This window comes from Xenopus laevis, chromosome 5L (genome assembly GCF_017654675.1).
Source record: "Xenopus laevis strain J_2021 chromosome 5L, Xenopus_laevis_v10.1, whole genome shotgun sequence".
Taxonomy (NCBI): Eukaryota; Metazoa; Chordata; class Amphibia; order Anura; family Pipidae; genus Xenopus; species Xenopus laevis.
In genome coordinates, this window is record NC_054379.1 from 144,705,805 (window position 1) to 144,731,283 (window position 25,479).

At 37.9% G+C, this 25,479-nt stretch overlaps 1 protein-coding gene across 3 annotated transcripts in view; it reads left to right on the forward strand.

Annotated features, from left to right (window-relative positions):
- The first annotated feature begins 10,203 nt into the window (after positions 1–10,203).
- Positions 10,204–25,479, forward strand: part of sntg2.L (syntrophin, gamma 2 L homeolog) — a 290,368-nt gene continuing 275,092 nt past the window's right edge. The window contains exon 1 of one of the 3 annotated variants that reach the window (XM_041562254.1): positions 10,204–10,709. In XM_041562254.1, the coding sequence (XP_041418188.1) occupies positions 10,641–10,709 (69 nt within the window). In that variant the 5' untranslated portion in view covers positions 10,204–10,640. 3 annotated transcript variants of the gene reach the window in all.

Genomic DNA, 25,479 nt, shown 5'->3' on the forward strand with positions numbered 1-25,479 from the left:
CTGACACACAATTGTATTCATAAGAGGCTCACCTCTAAGGGAGCTGTATAATGTGGGCCAAAATAATGTATCAAAACATAGCCTAATTATCAGACTTGTCAGGTGCTTGAGCTTTGTATGTCTCTATTGTTGAGCTAATAGCAAAGCTGGACTTTAACATAATAAGGAAATTAATTTACTGTATTGTCACAGTTTTTTTCTCAGACCTGAGTATTACTTTTAAACCACTGATAGTCTTATATACGGGACCCAGAACAAAACAAGCCTGACAAAGGGAGCAATGATAAATATTAGATTATGATCGCCTCTGTCATGGTTATTGTAATGTAATGTAATTGAAAGTAAAGTATCAGTGTATGCAGATGTACAAACCTATGCAGCCAATGAAATCCATCAGCAGATGAGCATCAATGATAATTAATGTAAAGTAGTTATGCACCTGGGATGTAAAAATATCCACTTATACCCTTAATGAGACTGCACTTGGCAATCCATAATGGAGAAGGACCTTGGATTTCTTGTAGATAACTTAAATGCCAATGCGATTCAAGGGGAAAAAAAAGGATTTGTGCTACTTTAAGGGACAATGATAATGATATGTTGGCGTAGAGGGACATTATACTACATTATAGATCGCTGGTAAGGCCCCATCAACAATATGCCATGCAGTTTTGGTCTCCAGTGCTTAAACAGAATATTTTCAAATTAAAAAGAATCCATAGAAGGGCAACTGAGCTTGTAAATGGTATGGAATTTCTCCATTGTGAAGAAAGGCTGGTCAAGTTGAGGGTTGTTTATGCTGAAGAGGAGGCACTTATGATTAGATATGATAACTATTACCTGTAGGCCCTTCCAACAGACACAAGGGCACCCATTCCCTTTGTTAAAAATTTAAAAAAGTTTTTTTTAGAATAAAAGCTGTAAAGTTGTAGAATTCTTTCCCTGAACCAGTTGTTCTGGCAGATACATGCGATAGCCTCAAGTTTGCTTTTAGGAAGTAAGAAAATACAGGGTTACTGAAATTAAACTTGATCCAGGAACTGGTCCACACTGACTCTTAGGTCAGTAAGAGATTAATAAATTTTGGATGTACAGTAAATGTAAATTTTACATTTGAGTTACCAATTTTTGCAGCAAAAACTGAAATTGCAGTAATAAAATATATGAATGTTAATAAATGTTAAAGGGATACTTTCATGGAAAAATAAAAAAAATCAAAATGCGCCAGTTAATAGTGCTGCTCCAGCAAACTTCTGCATTGAAATTCGTTTCTCAAAAGCGCAAACAGGTTTTTTTATATTTAATTTTGAAATCTAACATAGGGCTAGACATATTGTCAATTTCCCAGATGCCCACCAGTCACATGACTTGTGCTCTGATAAACTTGCTATCACCCCTTAGCAGCCTAACAACAGAACACAGGGAAGGTAACCAGATAGCAGCTCCCTAACACAAGATAACAGCTCCCTGGTAGATCTAAGAACAGCACTCAATAGTAAAATCCAGGTCCCGCTGCGACACATTCAGTTACATTGAGTAGGAGAAACAACAGCCCGCCAGAAAGCAGTTCTATCCTAAAGTGCTGGCTCTTTCTTAAAGCACATGACCAGGCAAAATGACCTGAGATGGCACCTCCACACCAATATAACTATTAAAAAAAATACACTTTCTGGTTCAGGAATTCATTTTTTTAATGTAGAGTGAATCATTTGCAATGTAAACAGTACAATTTATAAATAAAAACTATATCATAACAATCATGACAGAATCCCTTTAAGATTAAAGCTACTCCTTAGCATTAAGGTCATATCAACTTGTGCATCCATGCCGTTGTGCCAGTTAATTGTGAAAGGCCTAAGATGTACTGAGCACTATGGGGGCAACACAATCTTATTTCTGTTGAGCTGACTGAATAGGGCATAAACATGCCATGTAGCCCATAATGCTGGTAAAATTTGAGCAAGGTTATTGGTTATTGATTTGATTTACACATTGCACTTTGCCCAAAGTTTGTACATGGAGCCCTACACATTTCAACATTTCATTTTTGGGAAAGTATTTATGGTATTTATACAAAGTTCTCATTTATATAAGCTCTACCAGTGTTGTAGCCATCATTTTTGTTTTGTTTTTTAAAGAAAGCATTGAGCTTGCCCAAAAAAAAGTGTTGCGTATGGCAGAAGCTGGTTTAATTGGAGAGGAGGAGAGTGAAAGAAAGCATTATATTCGTTACGGTGGCAGCTTTGCATGATATACAATGCCTTTTCAAGTTAGGCAACACTGCAAGGAAGAGAAGAAAGAGGTGTGAAATTTATGACTCTCATTACGAGAAGAGTCTGCAATAGTAAAGTTGTAAAAGACAGACAGCAACACAGTGAAATAGTAACTCAAGGACATTTTAAAACTTTAAGGCCAAGATTCACTAGGCTGTCTCACATTAGGGCATATAACATGATATTACCTGAGCGACTACAAGAAATACAAATGTCAAAACTCCATTTACTAATTGTACAACTGAAATGTCTCCGGGCAAATAAATAAGGATGTAAGTGAACACAAATACACATTTTACTACTAGTTTTGTGAAGCGAAAGGTCAGTTAAAGAGCAACTGAAACCTATCAAAGCAAAGGCTGTATTAATTCTTCTGTTTAATTCAAGGCTGCTATATAACTTCCCATAGGCAGCTGCCCTTTGCCATGAAAATATTGGACTAATTTAACAACACTGAGCAACTGTATACCTGGGTAGTAACCCAAAGCAGCTAACTGAGCCTGGCTATTGTTTCCCTCCATCTGTAACATTTCACATTCCATATGCAGGATGTGCTGCCCATTAATGTTCAGGTAGGTATGTGCAAAGAGGCACCCAGCACCCAAGGCAGTGTATGTCATTTGCATTAAGTTCTGCATTCTGCTGCTCTATATACTGAATTTGATAACATTAGGCTGCTGACTGAGGACATTGGAAAGGCGAGTTTCCTAATAGGAGATAATTATCCTTAGTTTATCATTGGATTAAGTTGCCCTTTAAATGTGATGACAATTGATGACTTCTGTGAGAAGTGTCTCCAGTGGACATACTGTAGCATTGGCAGCCAGCTTTTGCAAACTCTCGCCAATGATAATAACGTGTCATAAATGACAGATTCCATGGGGTAGATATATATTTATCGAAGAGTGAAGTTAGAGATCTCCACAGTCCACTAGATTGAAATTCCGCCACTCTCCATTCATTTCTATGGGATTTTTTTAAAAGAGTATTTATTAATGGGTGAAGTTCTCCCTTTGATAAATACGCCTCTAAAAATTCCATAAAAATTCATGGCGAGTGGCGGTATTTCACTCTAGTGGACTGTGGTGATCTCTATAACTTTACTCTTTGATAAATATACCCCCATGTATCTGTGGTGACAACCATAGCCACCACTAAATAAGGAAAAATGCTTAATATTAGCCAATGAGACATACCTGTAGTTAACAACACTATTGTCTCAATCCCACCTTGCCTTTATAAGTCCATGTAAGCCCTTCATGGTTAGTAAAGCTTAAGGTGGCCATACACGGGCCGATAAAAGCTGCCGACAGACCGTGTTGGCAGCTTATTGGCCCGTGTATGGGGCCCCCCGATGGGCTTCCCTGATCGAGATCTGGCCGAAAGTCGGCCAACTCTCGATCGGATGGGACAAAAAATCCCATCGGATCGCGGCCGCCTCTATTCGTTGATGCGGTCCCGCGATCCGACCGCCCATTGCTATTCGTTAGGATACGATTGTTGAGCCCTAGGGCCCACGATCGGATCAGCCCGATATTGCCAACCTCAAGGTGGGCATATCGGGGAGAGATCCGCTTGTTTGACGACATCGCCAAACGAGCAGATCTCTCAGTGTATGGGCACCTTAAAGTCTCAGGAACCAGTAACAAGGGGCTTAGTAATTATAAAATTTATGCTTGTCATCAATATCAAGGTAATATCAATAATGTAATATATGGATGAAACATAATAATTGAGCTGTATAATTATCTCTTATATAGCTTACTCTGGATGTAATTCCAACCCTGTGCTGCCTGTCTATACACCTGTTTAAGATTTTCAAAACCATTTGCTCTTTCAGTTCATCCAACATAAACTCTCTCCGTCTGGTAAACAAAATCCCTACCTCCATCACTAAATGGCCAGACAGGGGTTAATTTCCTACCACAAGGCAAATATACCCTGGTCTAGTTTCCAAAGAAGCAGATATTTATTTTTGCTTAGCTGCTGTGGGCTACTGCATTAGTGAAACTTTGCCAGCAGTCCCTGTGCAATTCAATGCACTGGACACACAATACAAAGATATTATGGTTCATATTGCTTCATTGCCTGTAATTATTTGAAGTTAACTGGTTGGCACTAAATAAATAGGTAACACAACCATATAAAGGTTCATTTACTATGAGAAAGGTGTAGGCAAAGAGCAAAAATCCAAAGCAATTCAATTAAAATTATGTGTGCATTAAATTTTATAGCCAGAGAGCTTTAGTTACCTCTTAGAATACAATACTATCTGCATTCGGTAGCCCGTATTCAAAAGGGGATGACTGAGGGCGGCACAAAGAGTTCCCTGCCCCTTGATCCACCAACACATCCTATAAGTTTTATTTTTTATCTGGTGGGAAGTCCAGACTGTGGTAAAAAGTCTATTAACGTCTATTAACTATTTGGATATCACCTTATTCAGAGAGAATGATCGTTTGGTAACCACTATGTATAGAAACATTTGTTCAGTAGACACCATTTTTAAGCTTTGATAAACAAGTGTTGAGGGTGACAAGAAGTGGCATTGAGTTTGTGAGTTTTTTCTACCTCGAACAAACTCACTCAAATGTTTGCTTATTTGTGAAGAAACTCGAATGTAAAAAAAAATTAATCGGGGGGGAAACTGAAAAAAACCCTGAAAATCATGAAGGCTAAAAACATCTTCAAATGGCTCAAGGGACCTCTGTCATTCACTTCTACATGACATCGACAGGTTTTAGTTGGAGTATTTCTGAATTTTTATCCCAAAACTGAAACTACCCTTGATAAACCTGAATTTTTCTGGGAAAAACACAACACAACCTTTAATAAATAGTCCCCTTAATTAGGAGTATTCCTAACAGCCATTTTTTGCGTCTAAGACGCATCTGTACAAAACATACAGACTTTATTGATAAATCAAATGAGTTATAAGAGAGACTATTACAGAAGGGGTATATCCAATACACTCTAAAAATAGCTTTTAAAAAAGCAGCTGAAACTAACAGAAGTAGCCTGTTTAAGAGGTATAGATCCAATGATGAGAACATTCTCTCCATCAATGATAATTCCAACTATGATGGAGGTGCCATTGCACAAAAAAGGTTCTATTGTGTGTACTGATATAGAGCCCATAATTTAATAAGTTAAAAACATTAATAAAAATCTGGCTATTTAGAAATTGACCCTATATTAAAACAATTCTGAGAAAAGAATACAAGTTTATATCCAGAAAAACACAAACCCTAGGGAATAAGCTGTCACCTAGCCTCATAAAAACTAGCATTATTATTATTTCAGAACTTTTAAAGAAGGAAACAATATGGATCTTTTATTTAGGTACGAGACAGCCAGATGGTCTAAACTTTTTATATAAAGTTGCATATGTTTAATCATTGTCTCTCAGTATTTAACTTGGTTTCCTTATTATGATGTAATTACCTTCTAGGCCTTATGGAAAAAAAAAAACAATTTTTGTAAGGTGCTCTAGTATTGGTTCTCTGTCTAGCTCCTCCTACTTAACTTCAGTTGGCCTTTACTCCTTTCAATATTTGTTTATATTAATATTTAATTTGTTGTACTATGTGAGTAGCCTATGACTAATGGGGGGTATTTATTAAAACTCAAATTTATCTCATTATAAAAATAAAACTCCGACCTAACTCCCAACCGTGATTTGGCTTAATTTACTAAAAAATTCAAACACAAATTGTATGTGCAGACAAAATCTCAACAAAATCATACTACAATTCTAATCATATGACTTTTTCGAATTCTTGCCCGAAAACCTAACATTTTTGAGGTATTAGAACAAAAACCAGCGTCAAAATGCCCAAAACCCTTAATAATCTTCCAATTGAATTCTACATGGGGTATTTTAGGATTCAGATTTTTAGCAGCTTTGGAGCATAATAAAACTTGAAACTTTGAGGGTTTTATTTTTCTAAAAATTCAGATTTTCCCCTTAAAAACACGACCATAAAAATTCAAGACTTAATAAATAGGCCCCTTGGAGACACACAACACAAGACTTTTTTAATAAGGTTTTTATAACAATGGAAAAATAAACATGATTTTTTAAAAGTAAATTTTTTGCACCTGGTTCTCAACTACACAGTTCTGGTATGTGCCAGTCTGCATTGAAGTTCTCTTGAGCAAACTCCCTCTGCTGAAGGTCTGGGTGGGGCATGTGCACCCGGACACACCATGTTTACCGGTATGTGTTTACCCACCAGGCTGGTTATCCCCCTTATTGCATATGGGTAAAAAGTGTTGGCTAGATGAATAGTAATGAGCACCGCTTCGCACCCATCGCTACACTTTGGCAAGCGAAAATTCGCTCAGACAATGCTAATTCGCTAAAATGCAAAGTTTTGTCGTGGGTGCCAAACTATGTAATTCTCTAGAGATCTTGCGTTCAGGTTAATTTGCATACAACGGGAAATTTAAAGTGGAATGGACGTCTTTATGTTATATGTTGCATCAAATACATTCCATTTCACACATGTCCAGGGAACCTTAATAAAGACAAGAGAGTTAATATAATGCCCTACACATGAGCCCACTGTATAGTTAATGTTCCATATGTTAGGAAATGTATGGGGGAAACCGGTTACCCCCCCAAAAAATGTAAGGACTTTTGCAGGCTATCACTCTGAAAAAAGGAAAAGATGGCAGCGTTTTTTGACCTTTGATACTTTTTCCACTCAGAGAATATGATGTAAGTAACGGAGGATTGAGGAAAATCTATGCACTCCATTGCACTTCGCCTGGTCTGAGCTGGCAAAAGAGGTAACGTTCAGTAAAATCTGCATTTTAGTGAATTTGCAGAATAACCTCCATTCGCCAGAGCGAATTGTCGCCTGGCAATCAGACTGCGAATGAGCACTAGCGCCTATCTCTTTCGCTAGCTAATTGGCGCCTGCACTACACTTGTAGTGGCTAATGAGTCCTTATCATAAATAGTCGGACGCATCCCCAGAATTTAGTTGAAAGGGTGAGCAGAGTGTGTCAGATGAAGAGGCTGTTTCAAGGATGGTTGAACAAATGTCTTATTGTTTCTTTTTACCGTCCTGGAAGTCCCTGCAGAATTGCTGTAATAGACATATAGATACTGTATATGAGCTTTTCTTCACAGCCTTAAAGTGTGGTCCCATTTGGTATTGCTTGATGGTCCCCCTCTACTGGCCAATTGTGCAAATCCACTGTGAAATACTGTATATATTCCATTTACCAAAGGCTTCAGCCTGAATGCCTGATCTCTGTCTGCCAAAGGACACAGCTCTTGTTTTGGACAGGTACCTTTATGCTTGGTTTAGCGAATGCAGGAAAACATCTGAGCAGAAAAGACACGGGAGGCAAAGTCTCTTATTCTTGACGTCTTTATTTCTTAAATATAAAATGTTTTAAAATAAAAGCTGCCAGCAAAGTTTAAATGGTGCTGAATGTCAGACCTTGGAAAGCACCTTGAATAAATAGAACATTGAGTACATTTTGCACACGAACAGACCTGAGCACAGAGAAGGTAAATGAAGTGCATCGGATCACATTATGAGATTCTAGCATCTAATGGTTTCCTGGACACTGTTTGTAAGTAAAAAATAAATAAACCTTAACAGTTGTCCTAGTGCCTTTTGATCAGGAATGCTACAAAATCTCTATGGGGTATATTTCTCAAAAAGTGAAGCTAGAGATCGCCACAGTCCTCTAGAGGGAAATCCCGCCACTCTCCATTCATTTCTATGGGATTTTGAAAGGCTTATTTATCAAAGGATGCACTTTCACTTTCACCCATTTATAAATACTCTTTTAAAAATTCCATACAAATTAATGGAGAGTGGCGGAATTTAACTCCAGAGGACTGTGGTGATCTGTAACTTCACTCTTTGATAAATATATCCCTATGCGTGCCTCTCATAAGAACGGATCCAATGCACCTCAATTAAACTTGCAATCATGATGTATAAACAAAGTTTTGTACTGGGCAGCACCATCCTACTATAGACTAACCATTTATCAAGGCCACCTAATATACATTGTTGTACAGTGCCACTATAATAAATGTCTCCCATTTTCCACCAGGTCCTCTGCACCAGTCATGATTTTGTGATAACAAAGTGGCACAAGGAACCTCCGTATGTATATAATTCAGTTATCAAGATAGTGTTAAGGGCAAGTCATGTACCAAGAACTCTCATAATTGATTCCAGGGACATCTTGGCACATTCATCTTTACCCATACAGTAGAGTCTTGCACTGTTCCAGTCGGGCAGACCCATGCCCACACCTGCTGACCCACACCCTGACACACACCCGCCTCCTCGCTATGCCCCCCTACCGAGACTTGCAACTCAAACCACACTTGCAATTGGTTTACTTACCAACCAGCAACTTCAGAAACCAAAAGTGACATCATCATGGACCTGAAGTGACATCACTCTGGATGTGGGTCAACAAGGTAAAAGGAAACAAATTACCATGTCGTCAGGACGACTAAGACCCACAGCTGACCAGGATACCCAGGCAGGGTACACGAGAACATCTGCCCGGTTGATGAATCAGATACTTTCTATCAGAAACCTGGCCACTTTGCGTGTATTTAGCTGATGCCTGCAGATACCCAACCCACTGCAGGTCTCTACCATATAGGCAGGCAGGGAGCACCCAAGTGCATAGTATAAAAGACATAAGAAACATTACGTTCCTCTCCTGTTTCAGACTCACCATAAAGAAGGACAAGTGATGAGTTTCATGCTGTATCATGATTTTTAATTAACATTTCAGATTATTGTATGAAAATGAGGTCTGTCAGTGCTAGGATACCAATCCTCGGCACATTACTCCAGTAGCTTAGATTCATAGTGAGATCACATTTCTGTGCACTCATATAGCTTAGCATGAAATTATATGATAGCCCAGCATTATTAGTCTTATATGCTCAGGTTTGATGACCTTTATTTGTTCTGTTCTTTTGGATATAGAAGACCCTGTCCAGAGCTAAACGTTTGCCCCATAGCTGCAAGGAGCCTTACTCTACATAAGAAAGAAACTAGTAGTTGTAGCACTTTGTGTAGTTTAATTTTAATACCCCTGTGGATTTGCGCATTCACATAGCCCATCCTGTCTTACCTATTGAAGTAAAATCACAACTGGCTGCTAAAGATTGTGCAATAAAGACAACAATAAAGCAGCTTATTGAAAGGGTATTACTGTAGGAGTTAAATAAGTGTATCAGAGCTTCTATTTTACTGGGCGATAAAGGCAGGGTTGCCAGCATTCTGTTGATGTAAAATGCACTGACCCTACAAATATCATCAGCTGTTAAAATACAGGAAGTGTGCCATTGGGAATGGATAGTAAATTACCACAAGTGTATTTATCTTCTATGCACAGCAATCTGCTGCTTTAAAACGTTGAGCACTCTACAGTGGTTTAATAATATGGGGGCGCAGGGAGAGCCACCACTCCAGAACCAGGCTCAAAAGCTCCCAGAATATAGCTTTGCTTATTCGCTCAAACAATAAAGCTCAGAGAAGCCAGGTGGGAGATTTATATATGCAAATATATGCTCTGGGGCTCCCTGAGGCATGTTCCACATCTGGATATCTAGGTATTTAAATATAAGCCAGGTCTAGTTAGTTCCAGTATGGTCAGCATCCTTCCAACATCACCCATCAGCATATTCAATAAACACTCACAAGCAATAGCAAGTCCATGCAAGAAAGACTTTTTTCCCCTGCATCTTTGCCCATTTACATAAAAGGTACTGTAAATATTACAAGGAAATGTCATTGGTTACATGTTACAGCAGACTCCTAGCAACCAACATTATGGAAATCTGCTGTAATTAAGGCAAACGAAAAAGCAAAGGGAAGTCAGTTTGCGAGATGTGCATGTCCTTAACCTCTTCACTTCCAGCCGGAGCTTCATGCAAAGTGATAATTAGTATGTCATGCTTCTTTCAGGGAAATGGATATTCAGCGCATGGGGCTAAGTGAATAGAATAGTGAAAGGGAAGTGGATGTAAGCCAGCAGGTGGAGGAACACGTTACTAAATGACACAGAGCAGCAGCCTGGAAGAAAGAGGCTGATCTGTACTGGGAAGGGAGGGGAGAGAGAGAGCAAAGCAGTGGGAAACTCTCTCGATGTGATAATGCTTTAGAGAGCCCCTGCTGCTGGTACTGCTTCCGGCTGCTTCTCGCGCACTTCTGTCCTGTGATGGATTAGTTAGCTTGCACAAAGGGGGCTTCTATTCTCCAAACTTACGCACTGTCCACGGTTGCCTGAAAAGCACTTGGCGTTCGGAATAAATGACTGATACAAAACTGAGTCATCGTTTCAGAGAGGAATTCATCTGCATGGGAAATGAATGCTGCGGGGAAGCAGCCTCCACCCCATCTAGAGCGCCCGGACACCCTTCTCGTACCAACTTGGGCAAGTACAAAGCATGCTGTCTTCTTCTCCTCTGTCCTGTGGGCTTTATCGGCTTTTAAGTTCCCTCGTGCACATATGCTTAATGCATGCACTCATGTATACAGGTGCATTTTTTATTCTCAAGTGTTATATTTTAGTATTTACATGGTGATGGGTAGGCATGTTTTTATGCTACATATAGCAGTGCCAGTGATGATTCCTTACATTGAATTTGGTTTCTCCCTGAAGGATTTATTTGTTTAAACATGCTTTAGATTATATGCTACTTCAGTGTATATTGTCTTAACTCTTTTATCACCAAGAAAAAATATGTTTTTGTATGTTTCCTGATGGGAGACCTGATGGAGTTTGCTCCCTTATCTTTTCTCAATTCTTTTTTTAATGATTCCAGCTTTTCTGCCTACTTATTTGCCTGGAGCTTTTACATTCTACATCGCGTCTTCCTCTCATGTGCATTCAAAATAGCTTGCCACTTGGAACACTAAGCACAAAAGTCAATTTTATTAATGGAATGATGAAAAGGTTGACTAAACATGTTCAAACCTACTTCTCCATTAATTGTGGGCTCAGTTCATCCTCTGCTCATTACTGCACTTCTTTATTTTAGGTGCGGTTCTCCATCCTGGTGAACCTTTATTTTATCCTCTGTGCATTAGTCAATATGGTAGGGGTTATATTTTCATTTATTTTTGCATTTTCTGTAAATTAAAAAAAACCATGTCCTGTCTAAATCTGGGATTGCCATGCACTGAATTTCTTTGTCATAAATCAGCTGATAATTAGTTGAAAAAGACTTCTTAATGCACAGATAAAGGAATATTTGAGCAATATATGAGACCCACTCGACCAACTGAGTATAAATTTAATATAATGTAAGAAATGAAATCTTTTTGAAACTGAAGAATTGTATTGATGCTGATGTGTCCAGTGCCAAAGTACCACTCAATGATATGTCCCAATTGATCTTTCACTTTCAAAGGCAAAAGCCATCCCTTGAGTGAATCGGAAAGTATTTGATGGGCAAATCAAACCTTTCCCAGAGGGATTTCAGAATGTTGTAATGTACACAGCATTATAGATGTGTAGCAGCATCTATTGACCTTAAACCGTTGTTTTAATAAAGTTATAGGTCGAACTATATATTAAACAAAACACATTTTGGTATTGAGTAATGAAATGGGGTGACATAAATAGAAGATCGGATGGCAGATCACTATATCGCCAAGCTAGGCATCTGTTCTACAATATTTATCACCTGAATTCCAGAACTTATTATTAGACTTGATTCCATTATATTCTAACAGCCTTTTCTAAGAAGTAAAACTTCTTGACTAAACCATGTTGTATTCTGTGCTCTACCGAGAACATGAGGTGGTCATGTGCTGCAGTTAGAGGATAAGTAAGTGTGGATGGCACATTTTTAAAATTCCGGATTCCCAAAATCACTATTGGGAATTGGGAAAATGTAGTGAAGGGCTGGGGCAATACAGATAAAATAGGCTATACTTGTTCTTTCTTTTTCTTTTAAGTATATTCTTAACCAGAAAGATAAGTGACTTTTTCCCAAACCTCTTTGACCACAGTGAATAGCAATGTTATTCCAGACATATTGTAATGTAAGTTGCAAATAGCTGATAACATGAATTGCTTGCAAATACAAATAGGATAAACTTTGGACCAATGTGTGATTTCCTTGGTCCCAAGAATGGCTGCTGTAATCTTCTCAGGAAACAAAAATACCTCAAAAGTCGTAACTTGTTTGACATTACCCTACCCCATTGCCTGTATGTACTTTAGTTCTAAATTGTAGTTGTGAATACATTAGCTCGCTTGCAAGCCATTGGGCAAAATACCATTAATGAATGAATGAGTGAATATTCATTCAAGTGTTCTCTAATGAAGGTCTTGTTAATTCTTATGCAAATGAACGCTGACCTTCTAAGATATGATGAGGAAGCTTTGATTTAATGCGAGACATATTATAAAATAAATCTTCTGCCAAAGGGTCGCTTTAGGCTTCTTTCAGTATCTTTCTAATGAGATGTCAATTCAAGAAGAAATCATAAACAAACACAGTTCCTCCTTTTGTCTACAGAACTAAATAAAAATGTATGTATAAACTGAAAAATTGTGAAAGAATATATATTATAAAAATAATAACATACAGTAATTTTGCTTTAGATGCTTCAAACACTTACGGAAATCCCTAAGACTGTTAAAGTGCAGTTACTTTCTCTTGGTGACCAAAACACCTTATTTGCTACTTCTCCTCATGCTTAGCACCGACTCCCGTCAGTTTGTTTGTTTCAGTTTTGTCTTTCAAATTAATATTTCAAAACCCATCCTTATTGGTGACTTCTGTCAACCCACATACGTATATGATTGAAGGACCCATTCATTTTGGTCCTCTCATTGCTGTAAACTTATCTAGTGGAGAGAAGTCTAAAGCACCTTGACTTTAAGAATTCTTTCAAGAAGATATAACATAAATCAGTGATCTCCAGTCAGTGGCCTTTGAGCAGCATGTTGCTCTCCAACCCCTTGGATGTTGCTCCCAGTGACCTCAAAGCAGGTGCTTCTTTTTGAATTCCAGGCAAGTTTTAGTAGCAAAAACAAACAATGTGTACTGTCAAACCAATCCTCCTGTAGGCTGCCAGTATACATAGGGGCTACCAATAATCAATCACAAGGAATGTTTTTCATGCTTGTCTTGCTCTCCAAATTTTTTTGCATTCAAATTTGGCTCATTGGTAAAAAAACGGTTGGGGACCCCTGTCAGATATCATGATATAGATGAATTAAAAACTTCCTTGACATGCTGTTAACTTCTTTAGTGCTTAAACGAGGCTGTCAGTATAAAGGCAATGTGCATGAACAAAGAGCATTCTAATGAGTGCATACAAACATCATAAATCTCAACAAATCTTATAATGTGCAATTACTAAAGTCCAGAATATCACTTTGACAACACTATCTAGAGTTACCATACCGTTATTTTTAATGTTGCATTAATCTAATAAACTATATTAGATAATTCCTCTTTATATATTTTTTTTCCAAAGCTTTTATTAAGGATTTACTGTATCTTACTTATCACCTCTCTTAGCGCTCCTATTGTATCATAATCCTCCAAGAAGGGCAGATTTTATTTTAGGGTCCTCTTATGCCCTCAATAGAGCCAGTTTGGCTCATTGGATGGAGATTATATGGATTATAGATTATATGCTATGTTCAGTGCATACCATTGCATCATTATAAAGATGCACATCCATTATCCTGAAACCTTTTATCCAGAATGCTCTGAATTACATGATGGCCATCTAACATAGACTCCATTTTAACCAAATAATTCAGATTTTCTCAGTAGTAATCAAACAGTACCTTGTACTTAATCCCTACTAAAATATAATGAATCCTTATTGGAGGCAAAACCATTCTATTGGTTTTATTTAATGTTTACATGCTTTTTTAGTAGATTTAAGGTATTGAGATCATAATTACGGAAAGACCCCTTATCCGCAAAGCCTCAGGTCCTGGGCATTCTGTATAATAGGTCCCATACCTATATAATAACTAAAATTTTTACAAATTCTGGGTCTAAAGGAATTATATGACTTTCTACTCTGTGTTCTGCAAAGCAATAGATATCCAACGCAAGTCAATGCCTAATAAGAGTCAGCTGCACTCTATATTCATAAACCTAATGCATTTAGCCATAATATATTGTGATCCATATGAATTCCCATACTTTCTGTTGGTATAAATATTTTAAGTATCACATTTGAAGGTACTGCAGGATTTGTATCAATGTGCTCTACAACACAGCCCATTGCATTAAATTGCCTTCCTGCATTACCAGCCTGAAGCTTGCCAACCTTCTTCAGGCTCCATTTTTGTTTCCCCTTTATACTGGCATATAGGGTGGTGCAAGGAATAAGTATGCTAGGGATACTTCTAAAACATGCTCTGATGCAGAAGGAAATGCTACTGTGAAAAGTTCACCCATCAAATTAATTTTGAGCTTGAAACTTAGGTGCAAAGTTTACATTATATTGTTCATTATTTTAGGATGCAAGAGAGACATATCTTAAAACAGCTATGTTTGCTACACTTTACAGATAATTAGTTTTACTGTTTCTGTCTCTTCAGAAGCAATGCCTTAATAAATTCGCTTGTTAGAAGGCTGTGCCCCTCAATGGAAGACATTTGTATACACTGTGCCTCATAATGACTGTTCCCCTAAATTGAAACCTGAGAAATTCAAGTATTTGCCGGAACTGGACATTGAGTGGCCAATATCATCTTTCTACACTTGGCTTTAGTACATACAGGTTTCTGGAAAACAATGTGGGATATTAACCTAAAAAGTTGAGCAAACGTATCATCAATGGACCTACAGCTTTAAAATAAATGGGGGGTTGGAATAAGACTTCCCTGAATAAACGACAGAGATAGAACCGACCAATTTTCAGCTGTTCATAGAATGTTTAAAGATGTAACATATTCCTCCTTCAGTCAGGTAACTCCGTAATGCTGGCAATTTCTATGTATCTGAGAGAGCTTGATTTATACAGACACAATATTGTTGTGGTTTATTATGCATTAAAACACATTTAATGTGTGCAGAGATAATGGGAATGCTAAAACCCTCCATATACCAATATGATGATTACTCCTCTTTTTCAGACTCCACTTATCCAATAGTCATTTTTAAATTACCTACTACAAACCAAAAAAAAAAACCCTAATGTCAGGTCTGATTTAATCCCAATTATTATTATGGAATATAAAATGCTATTTTAAAAAAGTCTACTGTAAATTATGGCTAAGTACTCGTAAGGAGACATTTGCTAGAAAGATTAGATGGTGCCGTTAAAGGGTTTTGTTTATTAGCCAAGACAAGCACTTTATGTGCCTCATCTCATAGATGAACAAATCTGAAATGTGCCTTCATAAGCAGTTTGATCTCTCTTACGGCTGTCTTATATTTGTAAGATAAAAAATATACACATATATATAGTATATATTAATGTTCAGAAAGCTTTCTTGGGTGTGAATGTGTGGGACTCAATTTATAATATTTTACCCAAAACTTTTCAACTAGGAAATCAATAAAACTCAAAATATTTAGTAATTGATTATGCAACTTGTGCCCTAGAGCCTTGCCACAAAGTGCCTTATTTCTGTAACAGATATTGGAGCTTTGGTACCTGTCTGCCCATTGCCCCTAACATTTGCACATGTTTTGCCATAACTGCAAATTTTTGTGCTCACAAAATGGGTTTATTTTATAGTCACATGATTTTCTAGTAGACTTACAATATGAAGACCCAAATTATGGAAAGACCCATTATTCGGAAAACCCCTGGTCCCGAGCATTCTGGATAAAAGGTCCCATACCTGTATAATCATTAAGTTCTTGTTTAATTAATAGTGGGGAACTTAAAGGGGACCTATCACCCAAAAGAATTAATCAAAATACTATTTTATCACATTAGTCAAGCAAAATTAACTTTAATTACACTATATAAATTATTTAATTCTTGCTTCCTACAGTCTGGGATTTCAAAATTATAGCAAGCAGGCAGCAGCCATTTTGTGGACACTGTTATTAAGGCAAGCCTTGTATCATCTCAGAATCTTGTTTGTGCACCAGAATGGGGGACCTGATGTCCATCCCCATGTCCTGGCTACACAATTAAATGGTAAAGAGAATGGGGGAATGTGTGGAGAGCAGTTACATGTAGGAAGTGCTGAATAGAAAGTGAAAGTAATTGTCTGCCCCGCCTCTATGCCACTGGCATAGAGGAGTGGCAGACAATATTTGATTGACAGCTGAGATTTTTAAATGAGCTTACAACAGCTATGAATGCTTTAATAAAAAATAGAAATTGGAGTTCATGTTTAATTTGAAAAGGACTTTTATTATACAAATTTTTGTGTCTGGGTGACAGGTCCACTTTAACACTATGGGGTATATTTATCAAAGAGTGAAGTTAATAGTGAAGTTCCGCCACTAGAGTGAAATTCGCCCACTTCCCATTCATTTCTATGGGGTTTTTAAAGGCGTATTTATCAAAGGGTGAAATTTCACTTTCACCCATTGATAAATACGCCTTTCAAAATCCCATAGAAATGAATGGAGAGCTGCGGAATTTCACTCTAGTGGCGGAACTTCACTCTTTGATAAATTTACCCCAGTGTGTGTGCTAAAAGAGTGGGAGCCACAGGAGATCATGTGAGGAGGTTCTTTTCATCTTTCAAAATGCGATGACATAAAGAGCACCACATGTTCCATAGCCCTTAGATATACTGAATCATTAAATGCAGTTTAGAAAATAATGCCACAAATAACTACTGATATATTGAAATACTGTAGATACCAATTGAGTCTATTAGATGAAAAGTTGAAAATAAAAGACCAAGCCTCCTTTCATTAGCAAACAGCAGTCCAAATGCATTAAGGAAAATGACAGACCTCATCTGGGCTACTGTACATACCTGAAAGGGACATAAAAGAAAAATAGTTCAGATAAAAGAGAGATCTCCTAGCTAGTCTTCTTTGAGGAGTCATATAAGATCTATCCAAACATAATTGTAATATACACTCTGAGCATGTATAAAGTGATGCCCTTCTCTATCATTTATAAAATACCTTGTTAGACCTGAAACATACATCTAGTTCAGAGTCACAGACCCTAGATTAACGAACTATACAGGAAGTAAATAGGCAGTTAGGGTTGATGCCAGTCTGGCCTTCAATGAAAGATTGACATTAGCACTCTAAAGCAGCTAATACTGTATCTCAGAAACCACTAAAAATGGTAAATTGCAAAAGTGCTTAGGGGGATTACTCTGAACAAGTTAACATCAATTAATTTTTTTATTTAAGATCCCCTTAACGACCTTTTAACGTTTGACCCATAGGGGTATTTACTAAAACTCAACTTGTTCTACCTATAAAAATAATTCGACCAAACTCCCAGACCCAAATCCCCTTAATTTACCAATAAATCCAAACGAAAAAAGCATGTGTGGGAAAAACTCGCGACAAAATCATGTCAAATCGAATTGTACGACTTTTCCGATTTGACACCTTAAAAACTCAACATTTTCTGATTATCGAATGAAAACCAACTGGAGACCCTCGAAGACAGTGAAGGCAAGAAATATCTTCAAAATCATTTACATAATTTTGACAGGTTTTAGATAGCGTATTTTCAGATTCAATCTATTTCCAGCTTTGAGGGTATAATAAATACAAAACATTTGAGGTTTTTTGTTTTTTTTTACTTAAAAAAACCCTCAAAAACTCATTTTTTTGGTGGAAACCACAACTTGACTTTTGATAAATAACCCCCTAGAGATTACGGGTAAGGGCACATGGGGAGATTTAGTCGCAAGTTTCCTCTTCTGGCGACTTCAGAAAAGGAAGCACCGCGATTGCCACCCCGCTGCCGATTTTTCATTATAGTTGACGGGAAGGTAGGGGAAGGCAGTTTGGGGAGATTATCGCCCCAAAGAAGAGGCGATTAGTCGCCAAACGACTAAATCTCCCGAATTTGCTCATATGCCTTTACCCTAATGGACTTGTTAAAGTTTAAATTAACTTATAATTGGTTTTAACTATTTGTGATCTTGAGTTACAGTATTTAGCTTTTTATTCAGCAGCTCTCCAGTTTGTAATTTCAGCAATCTATTTGCTAGGGTCAAAATGACACTAGCAACCATGCACTGATTTGAATAAGGGACTGGAATATGAATAGGATAGGTCTGAATAGAATGAGGAGTAATAAAAAGTAGCAATAACGATATAGTTGAGCTTTTCAAGGCATTTGCTTTTTTTAGATGAGGATGACCCCTATTTTAATGCCAGGCTATTGGATTGGCATTAGAGACATACAGTAACACTTGTGGAATTCTTTATGCTTTGCCTTTACCTAAAAATATTACAGAAATTGTTGTCAAACTGCCGGTGTTCAGCTTTTTGGAAATGTCATCTTCCAATTGTTTCATTTTGCATTAGCTTTTTCCGAATATCATTTAAAATAAATTCAGGTAGATGCATATGTCAGAACAAATGTCCTCTTTATGCAAGTTCAGTGTTTATTATCAAGCCTGGCTTGGGTAGAAAATAATTCTGCGTTTTACATGCAGATGTCATATCAGCACAATGTATTAACATCAACATAAAAGGCAACGATGTTTCCAAACTTGTTAAACAGAGTGCTACATGATTGAAATCGCCCTGTGGCAGGTGTGGGCTGTGCAGAAAATGTATTAATTGAACCTGACAATCGACAAAAAATATTAACAAAACCAATAAATAAATAACAAACCATTTTCTCCAGCGGAACATTCTCCCAAGGCCGCATGCAGAATTGTTTTTATGCAGTTTTATTTATTATGCTAAGAGTTGAGATTGGAAAAGGAAATGTGCTCAAGTTTGACTAATGTTCTACAAATCTTTGTTCATATTTTAATTGATGTTCAGGAATGTAAATACGCCATAGCTAGATTAAAGGAGAACTAAAGCTTAACAAAGAAGTAGCTAGAAATGCTGCACATTTTTGGGCTTCTGTATAGGCCCAAGGCAACCACAGCGAAGATCTGTGTTTCCCAATAAACTCCCAGCTGATTCCCAGCACTTGGTCTTGGCTGCTGTCACTTACCTGAGCTTAGGGACCAATTCACAATATATTGTTTATACAGAATATAAAAGTAACAATTTATTTTATAATGTATTAAATGTTGATGCTAATTGTGCTGGTTTTGGAGCTGCCATGAAATAAGAATTCAAATTATCAGCCCTGTAGCATCATCTTCTATAACAGACAAAACTCATTTTCTGCTTGATGATTTCTGACAACCCCTCAACAGCTACCCAAAGCACACTGAGCATGTGCAGTGTCACTGACACTCAGGGGCGATCCGTGGGCTGCTGCTGCCTGAGGCAGCAACCCTGATGCAGCCCCCCTCTCCCGCTCCGCGCTTAAACGTTTAGCGTTGGAGCGGGTCAAAAGGTGCGGCATTGTTAGTGTTATGAGCACGTACTGCGCTTTCTGCACTAGCAGAGCCGAATTTCCGGTTTAAAAAACGGAAATTCGGATCTTAAATTTACAGGAGGTGGCTTTTTGCCGCCCCTTGTAACTGACTGTTCCCTGCCACCTGATGCAAGGTGCTCACCTCAGGACCGGAACTAGGGGTAGGCAGAGTAGGCACGTGCCTAGGGCGCAAAGCTGGGAGGGTGCCAGGCACGTACCTCCTCTGTCGCCAACCCCAAGTCCGGTTCCCTTCTCTGCCCGACTGTATGCATTTGTTTGCGCTTTTTGCGCTTCTGCGCATGCGCACAGAACGTCAATTCACGCATGCGCACGTGAGCGCAAATTTGTGCATGCGCACACTAAACAGGCACCGCAACTGCCGGGCCTGCCTAGGGCACCTGCCCACCATGGCCCGGCCCTGGCTCACCTTGCCTCATGGCAGGAACGGCCCTGCTGACACTTCAAAACAAAATCCATGATCCTGTGACAACTCTGAAGGCCATAAACATACCTGCTATACAGATGCTGAACTTCTGGGTTGATGAAATAAAATACAGCATTTCTTTACATATTTGTTTTTAGGGTTTAGTTCTCCATTAAGGCTCAACTCTTATACCTTTACAGTGCTTCCCTACATCTGTATGTCGTATTTAAGGAATGTTTCCTTAGCAGAAACTCAACTGAGTTTTAGGGGCAAAAAAAGAAAGCATTTTTAAACCTATAATTTATTTAAGTAGCAGACTCGTTAAAAATGAAGGGTAGAATGTGATTTTACTAGTCCTGGTTGATTTTTCTCATTTTTAAATGATCAGGATTTTTAGGTTCAAGTTTTTTCATAAGAAACCATACATTAAAGTTTTTCAAGGTTTTTTAATCCCAAACAAAACCTAAAAAAAAGTGCAGCCCACATTTGTTTAAAGGTATCAAAAGAATTGTGTTCTGAAAGATGTTAACCCTTCTTATAGTAAATCCTGTACTTTATTTTCTAGCTTGTTTTTGCTCAAGTTTATTTTAAAGTTTCAACCATGTTAAAGAATGTTTTCTTTTGACCATAAAATTATCTTGGGCAGAAGCCAATAGATTCCTAAAAATGGGAGGTATGATCTTTCATTGCATATTTACTATTGTGGGTTCTTCTGGAACTCAGTGTACTTGGTGCTATTTTGCACAGGATTAAGTCAAAGGTTCCACCATAAAGCCTGCTTTGTCTATAGATGTTTATAGATGGTAGATGTGTTGATGAATATTTAACTCTTAAAATACAAAATATTAGTATTTGTAACCGTTTTATGTAAGACCACTATGTGTAGCCTGAGTCCAGGAAGTCTAAAATGCTCAAGCTAGACTGTCTGTTATTCCATGTATATAATTCATGTTGAAGACACTTTTCAAATGAATAGCCCAATTATCGTAACATTATTTCACAAAGTTAGTTGCTTTAAGCAGAACCCTGGAAAAAATCAGAACATGACCTTAGAGGGAATTATTTGATGAATAAGCGCTTACATCCATAATCAAATCAGATCTGTTTCTTTTGTTAGATTAGTGATGGCTTTTAACAAATAACCCTGACTGCATATTTCATTTCTAATCTCTGTAATCTCACCATGAACTCCACGCAGTTAGCAATGGCCACATTATAGGAACTCATGTATGCTGTTGCTATGAAATTCATTGACCAAAATAAGAATAAAATAACAGATATTGTATGTTTCTAATATTAAATACCGGCATGGGATCCCATATCTGGGAAATGGGAAGACAAATTATGAGAAGGCCATCTCCTATTTTAAGCAAAAATGCTATTTTTTAAATAAGATTCTCTGTAATAACAGTAGAACTATAAGATTGCTTTTGGGTAACAAGGGAAAGGAAAAAAAATGTAAGTAGAAAGGTAAACTTACCAATACTATCAGGGGGTCCAGGTGCTCAAGCCCCAGACCTTCAGCTCGGGGAGGCAATATTAGACATGTAGATTTCAGTGGTAGAGGTGCACAAAAACTGGACTTCGCTCCATGATACTTGCATCTATTTTTGGAGTGAAGTCCAGTTTTTGTGCCAGTCTACCACTGAAATCTACAGAACCAAAAGATTGTCCAGAATGTTTGGGATCTTTCAGTTACAGTATATGGATCACCTGCTAAAAGTAATTTAAACATTAATACATACAATTTTTGCCTCAGATATGGATTTATGCAGCTTAGCTAAGATCAAGTAAAGAGTATGGGTTTATTATTACATTGAAAAAAGGAAATCATTTTAAAACATTAGATTATTTGCTTATAATGGAGTTGAGTGGGCAAATTCACTAAAGGAATAATTTTTGCCTGCGAAGGCTTCGCCACACTTCGCACCACTTCACTAGGTGCAAAAATCGCTACCAGTACGCGAATTCACTAAAATGCCAGTGATTTTTTTATCGTTTTTAATAACTTTTTAGAATACAGGATGTGATGTCACTGACATAAGGAGGATGTAGCTTCATCTTATCAGTTCGCCAGGTCTAAGCTGGCGAAAGAGGTAACGTTCTGTAAAATTTACACTTTAGTGAATTTGCGGAGTAACGATCATTCGCCTGAATGAAAATTCGCCTGTCGATTGGCGAGAAGCTGCGCTAGTGACAGTCTCTTTTGCTAGAAAATTGTACACCTGTAAATTGGTGATGTCCTTGTGGATGGGATTTATGGCGGATTTTCGCTAGAGACGTCCACTTCGTACTTTAGTCCAAAGCATTTCAAATAATACATCCTTAACCTGCAATAATAGATGTCAAAAAAGCAAACTTGTATTGATTTTGTATAGTTATATCTGTTATTAGTTAGTTACTGACAAATCTTTAGACAAATTTAAGCAACAGTGGCAATCGGTGTCAACCTCCATCTCTCTTTATATTACTATTAATTTACTAAAATGTACTGAGAAAAGCAATCTGGTCTTATCATGAGTATCATGAACAAATATTGGTTGGAGCTGGAACTAGGCGTAGGCAGAAGAAGCATGTGCCTAGGGTGCAAAACTTAGGGGGCGCCAGGCACATGCCTTCTCTGTTGCCTACCCCTAGTCCAGCCAGTGTCCCCTCACTGACCAGTTCTGTTCCCCAAGTGAAAGTGTGCATACACGCACCTGTTTGCATGTGTTTATGTGTAAGGCCCGGCACTGGTGAGAGGCCTTGGTTTTTCCCAATAAACCAATGTTGGGCCATAATCAGTATGACCACCTTTGTTTCGTTCATGTTTACATAATTTCTTATGTTAAAAGATGATCACAAGGATCAGGAATAGCAAACAAGCATGATTACTTTCTCTCTGTATTTGTACAGTGAACTCTTGGAAAAGCGAGCATAACATTCCTTCTCTTTCTTATGCTTGGCCAAAGTATTTAATATTCAAAAGGAACACAATAAATTTGCGAGAAATGTGTTATATTCCCCACTAATAATTATACCATCCCATAAAAATGGCGCTTGCCTGCTCAAAGCAATTCTGCCACTCATTTAACATTGACACACAATTTATGTAAAATGTTGGCACCTGTCAGAAAAGTCTTGTTGTATTACAACATACATAAAATTCAAATGTTTTCCTCCCACAAAATCACACGCATTACCATTAAAAATGACCAAAAGAGAATTAAAACTGCTACAACTCAACTTTGACTACAGATGGGAAAAAGATTCACTAGCATATCTAGGAATATACAGTACCTATACTCTATACAAGGCCAACTACCCTAAACTAATAGGCTGAAAAAAATCAAATGGCATTCATATCGCCTTTCTTGGTTCAGCAGAATAGCAGTTGTCAAAATGACACTATTGCCAGGACTGTTATACTTCTTCATTATACTGCCTATACATTTCCATAAAGCAATAGCCTCTTTGCTCCAAAAAGCTATATCAAACCTATTCTGGGGAAGGAACCTGGAATTAAAGCAGCAATTATGACTAAACCGAAATCACTAGGAGGACCCCATCTATACAGATACTATCTGGCCAGCAGACTAGAAGTAATGGTACATATCCAAGCCCCAACAGGGGAATCCTGGAAAGAAATTGAAGACCACTTCACAGCCCCACTACACTTAGCTCACCTACTCTGGATACCAAAGCATCTAGAAACACCCCACCAGATCTCCTACCCCTATCTTAACAAGCACTAGATCTCTGGGATGCCATAGCAATCAAAATGAAACTAAGCACCCCCACCACCAGATACAGAACCATCTTCTACAACAAAGATTTCCTACCAGGATGCACACCCACAGAGTTTAGATCATGGATAAGAGCAAACCTACTAAACTTCTTGACTTTGCATCTGGCTAGACTGTTAACTCATTCCAGCAATGCAGGGAAGAACATAATATCCCACATACCCAATTCTTTCGGTATTTACAAATAGGACATTATGTAGAAACCTCTTTTAAAACTCAAACGAATCAGGCTCTTTCCTACTTTGAAACTATGTGCCACAATCACTCATGCCTGACACACTTGATCTCACTATTATACACGTCTGGCATCAGCCTATACAGACATACACCAGCCCTACATGACAAAATGGGAAGAGGACCTGGATCTCGCGCCGTTTGTAAGCAGGATCTCGCGCCGTTTGTAAGCAGGCACATTAGCTCTGGGGAACGCTGCATTTCCAATGTGGCTGGGTGGCATACCGCCCCTAGAACTTTGACACCTTAGGCCCGTGCCTTTGTGGCCTCGCCAAAAATCCAGGTCTGCATATGTGCAGTCTCTAGTGAAAAAGCATAAAAAATCATATTGTGCTGGTACTACACCCCCACACGCATCAGCAGACTTGAGTGGTGCTCTCTGAGGTTCTGCACCACGCTGAACACAAAATATTACAACCTCTTATTTATGTAGGACCTGACAACTTTCTCTTTCCACTTTCTCCCCTTTTTCTTTCTCCTCTCTCCTCTTTCCTCCATACACCCTCCCACCCACCACAATCTAAACCCCCCAAATGTATGTTGACTCAGGGATATCATAACAAAAGGAGACTCACTCTGGCATAGATGTATAACAATGAATGAGTAATACGCCATGATATTGATTGATAATGCGATTCGGACACAGTTATGTGTGTTTTATTCAGCAAAGTAAATCCCTTGTTACATTTGGCAAAAGTACTCTTTTCTCTGAAAATTTAAATAAATAAAAACTTTAAAAATAAAAAAATTGCTTTTCATTTCTCTCTGTAATAATAAAACAGTAGCTTGTACTTGATCCCAACTAAGATATAATTAATCCTTATTGGAAGCAAAACCAGCCTATTGGTAAATTATTTTCTAGTAGACAAGGTACAAAGATCCACAATATGAAAAAATACATTATCTGGAAAACTCCAGGTGCCAAGTATTCTGGATAACAGGTCCCCATATCTGTATCTCTAACAAATGAGACAAATGGTTTGAATATCCAAAATGTTTCAAGTTATTCTTTCAATCATATTTACCTCCCTGGCACTTACAAGGATTTACTGTCTTTATATTGACATGAGAAGATTTGCTGGCTGCAAATACAGAAACCTAAACCCAAAATTGAAGAATAAGCACTGCAATTACAGCTTCTGAAAATGAATACAAAACAGCATAATACCCCTGTACTGTTGTGCCTGAACCAGAGGGTTTGATAGATTAATTAATTAATTTTGTATAAGCACTGAGTCATTCACTGATCTGAGTATATTCAAGCTAGTGGCTCATCTCTGCCC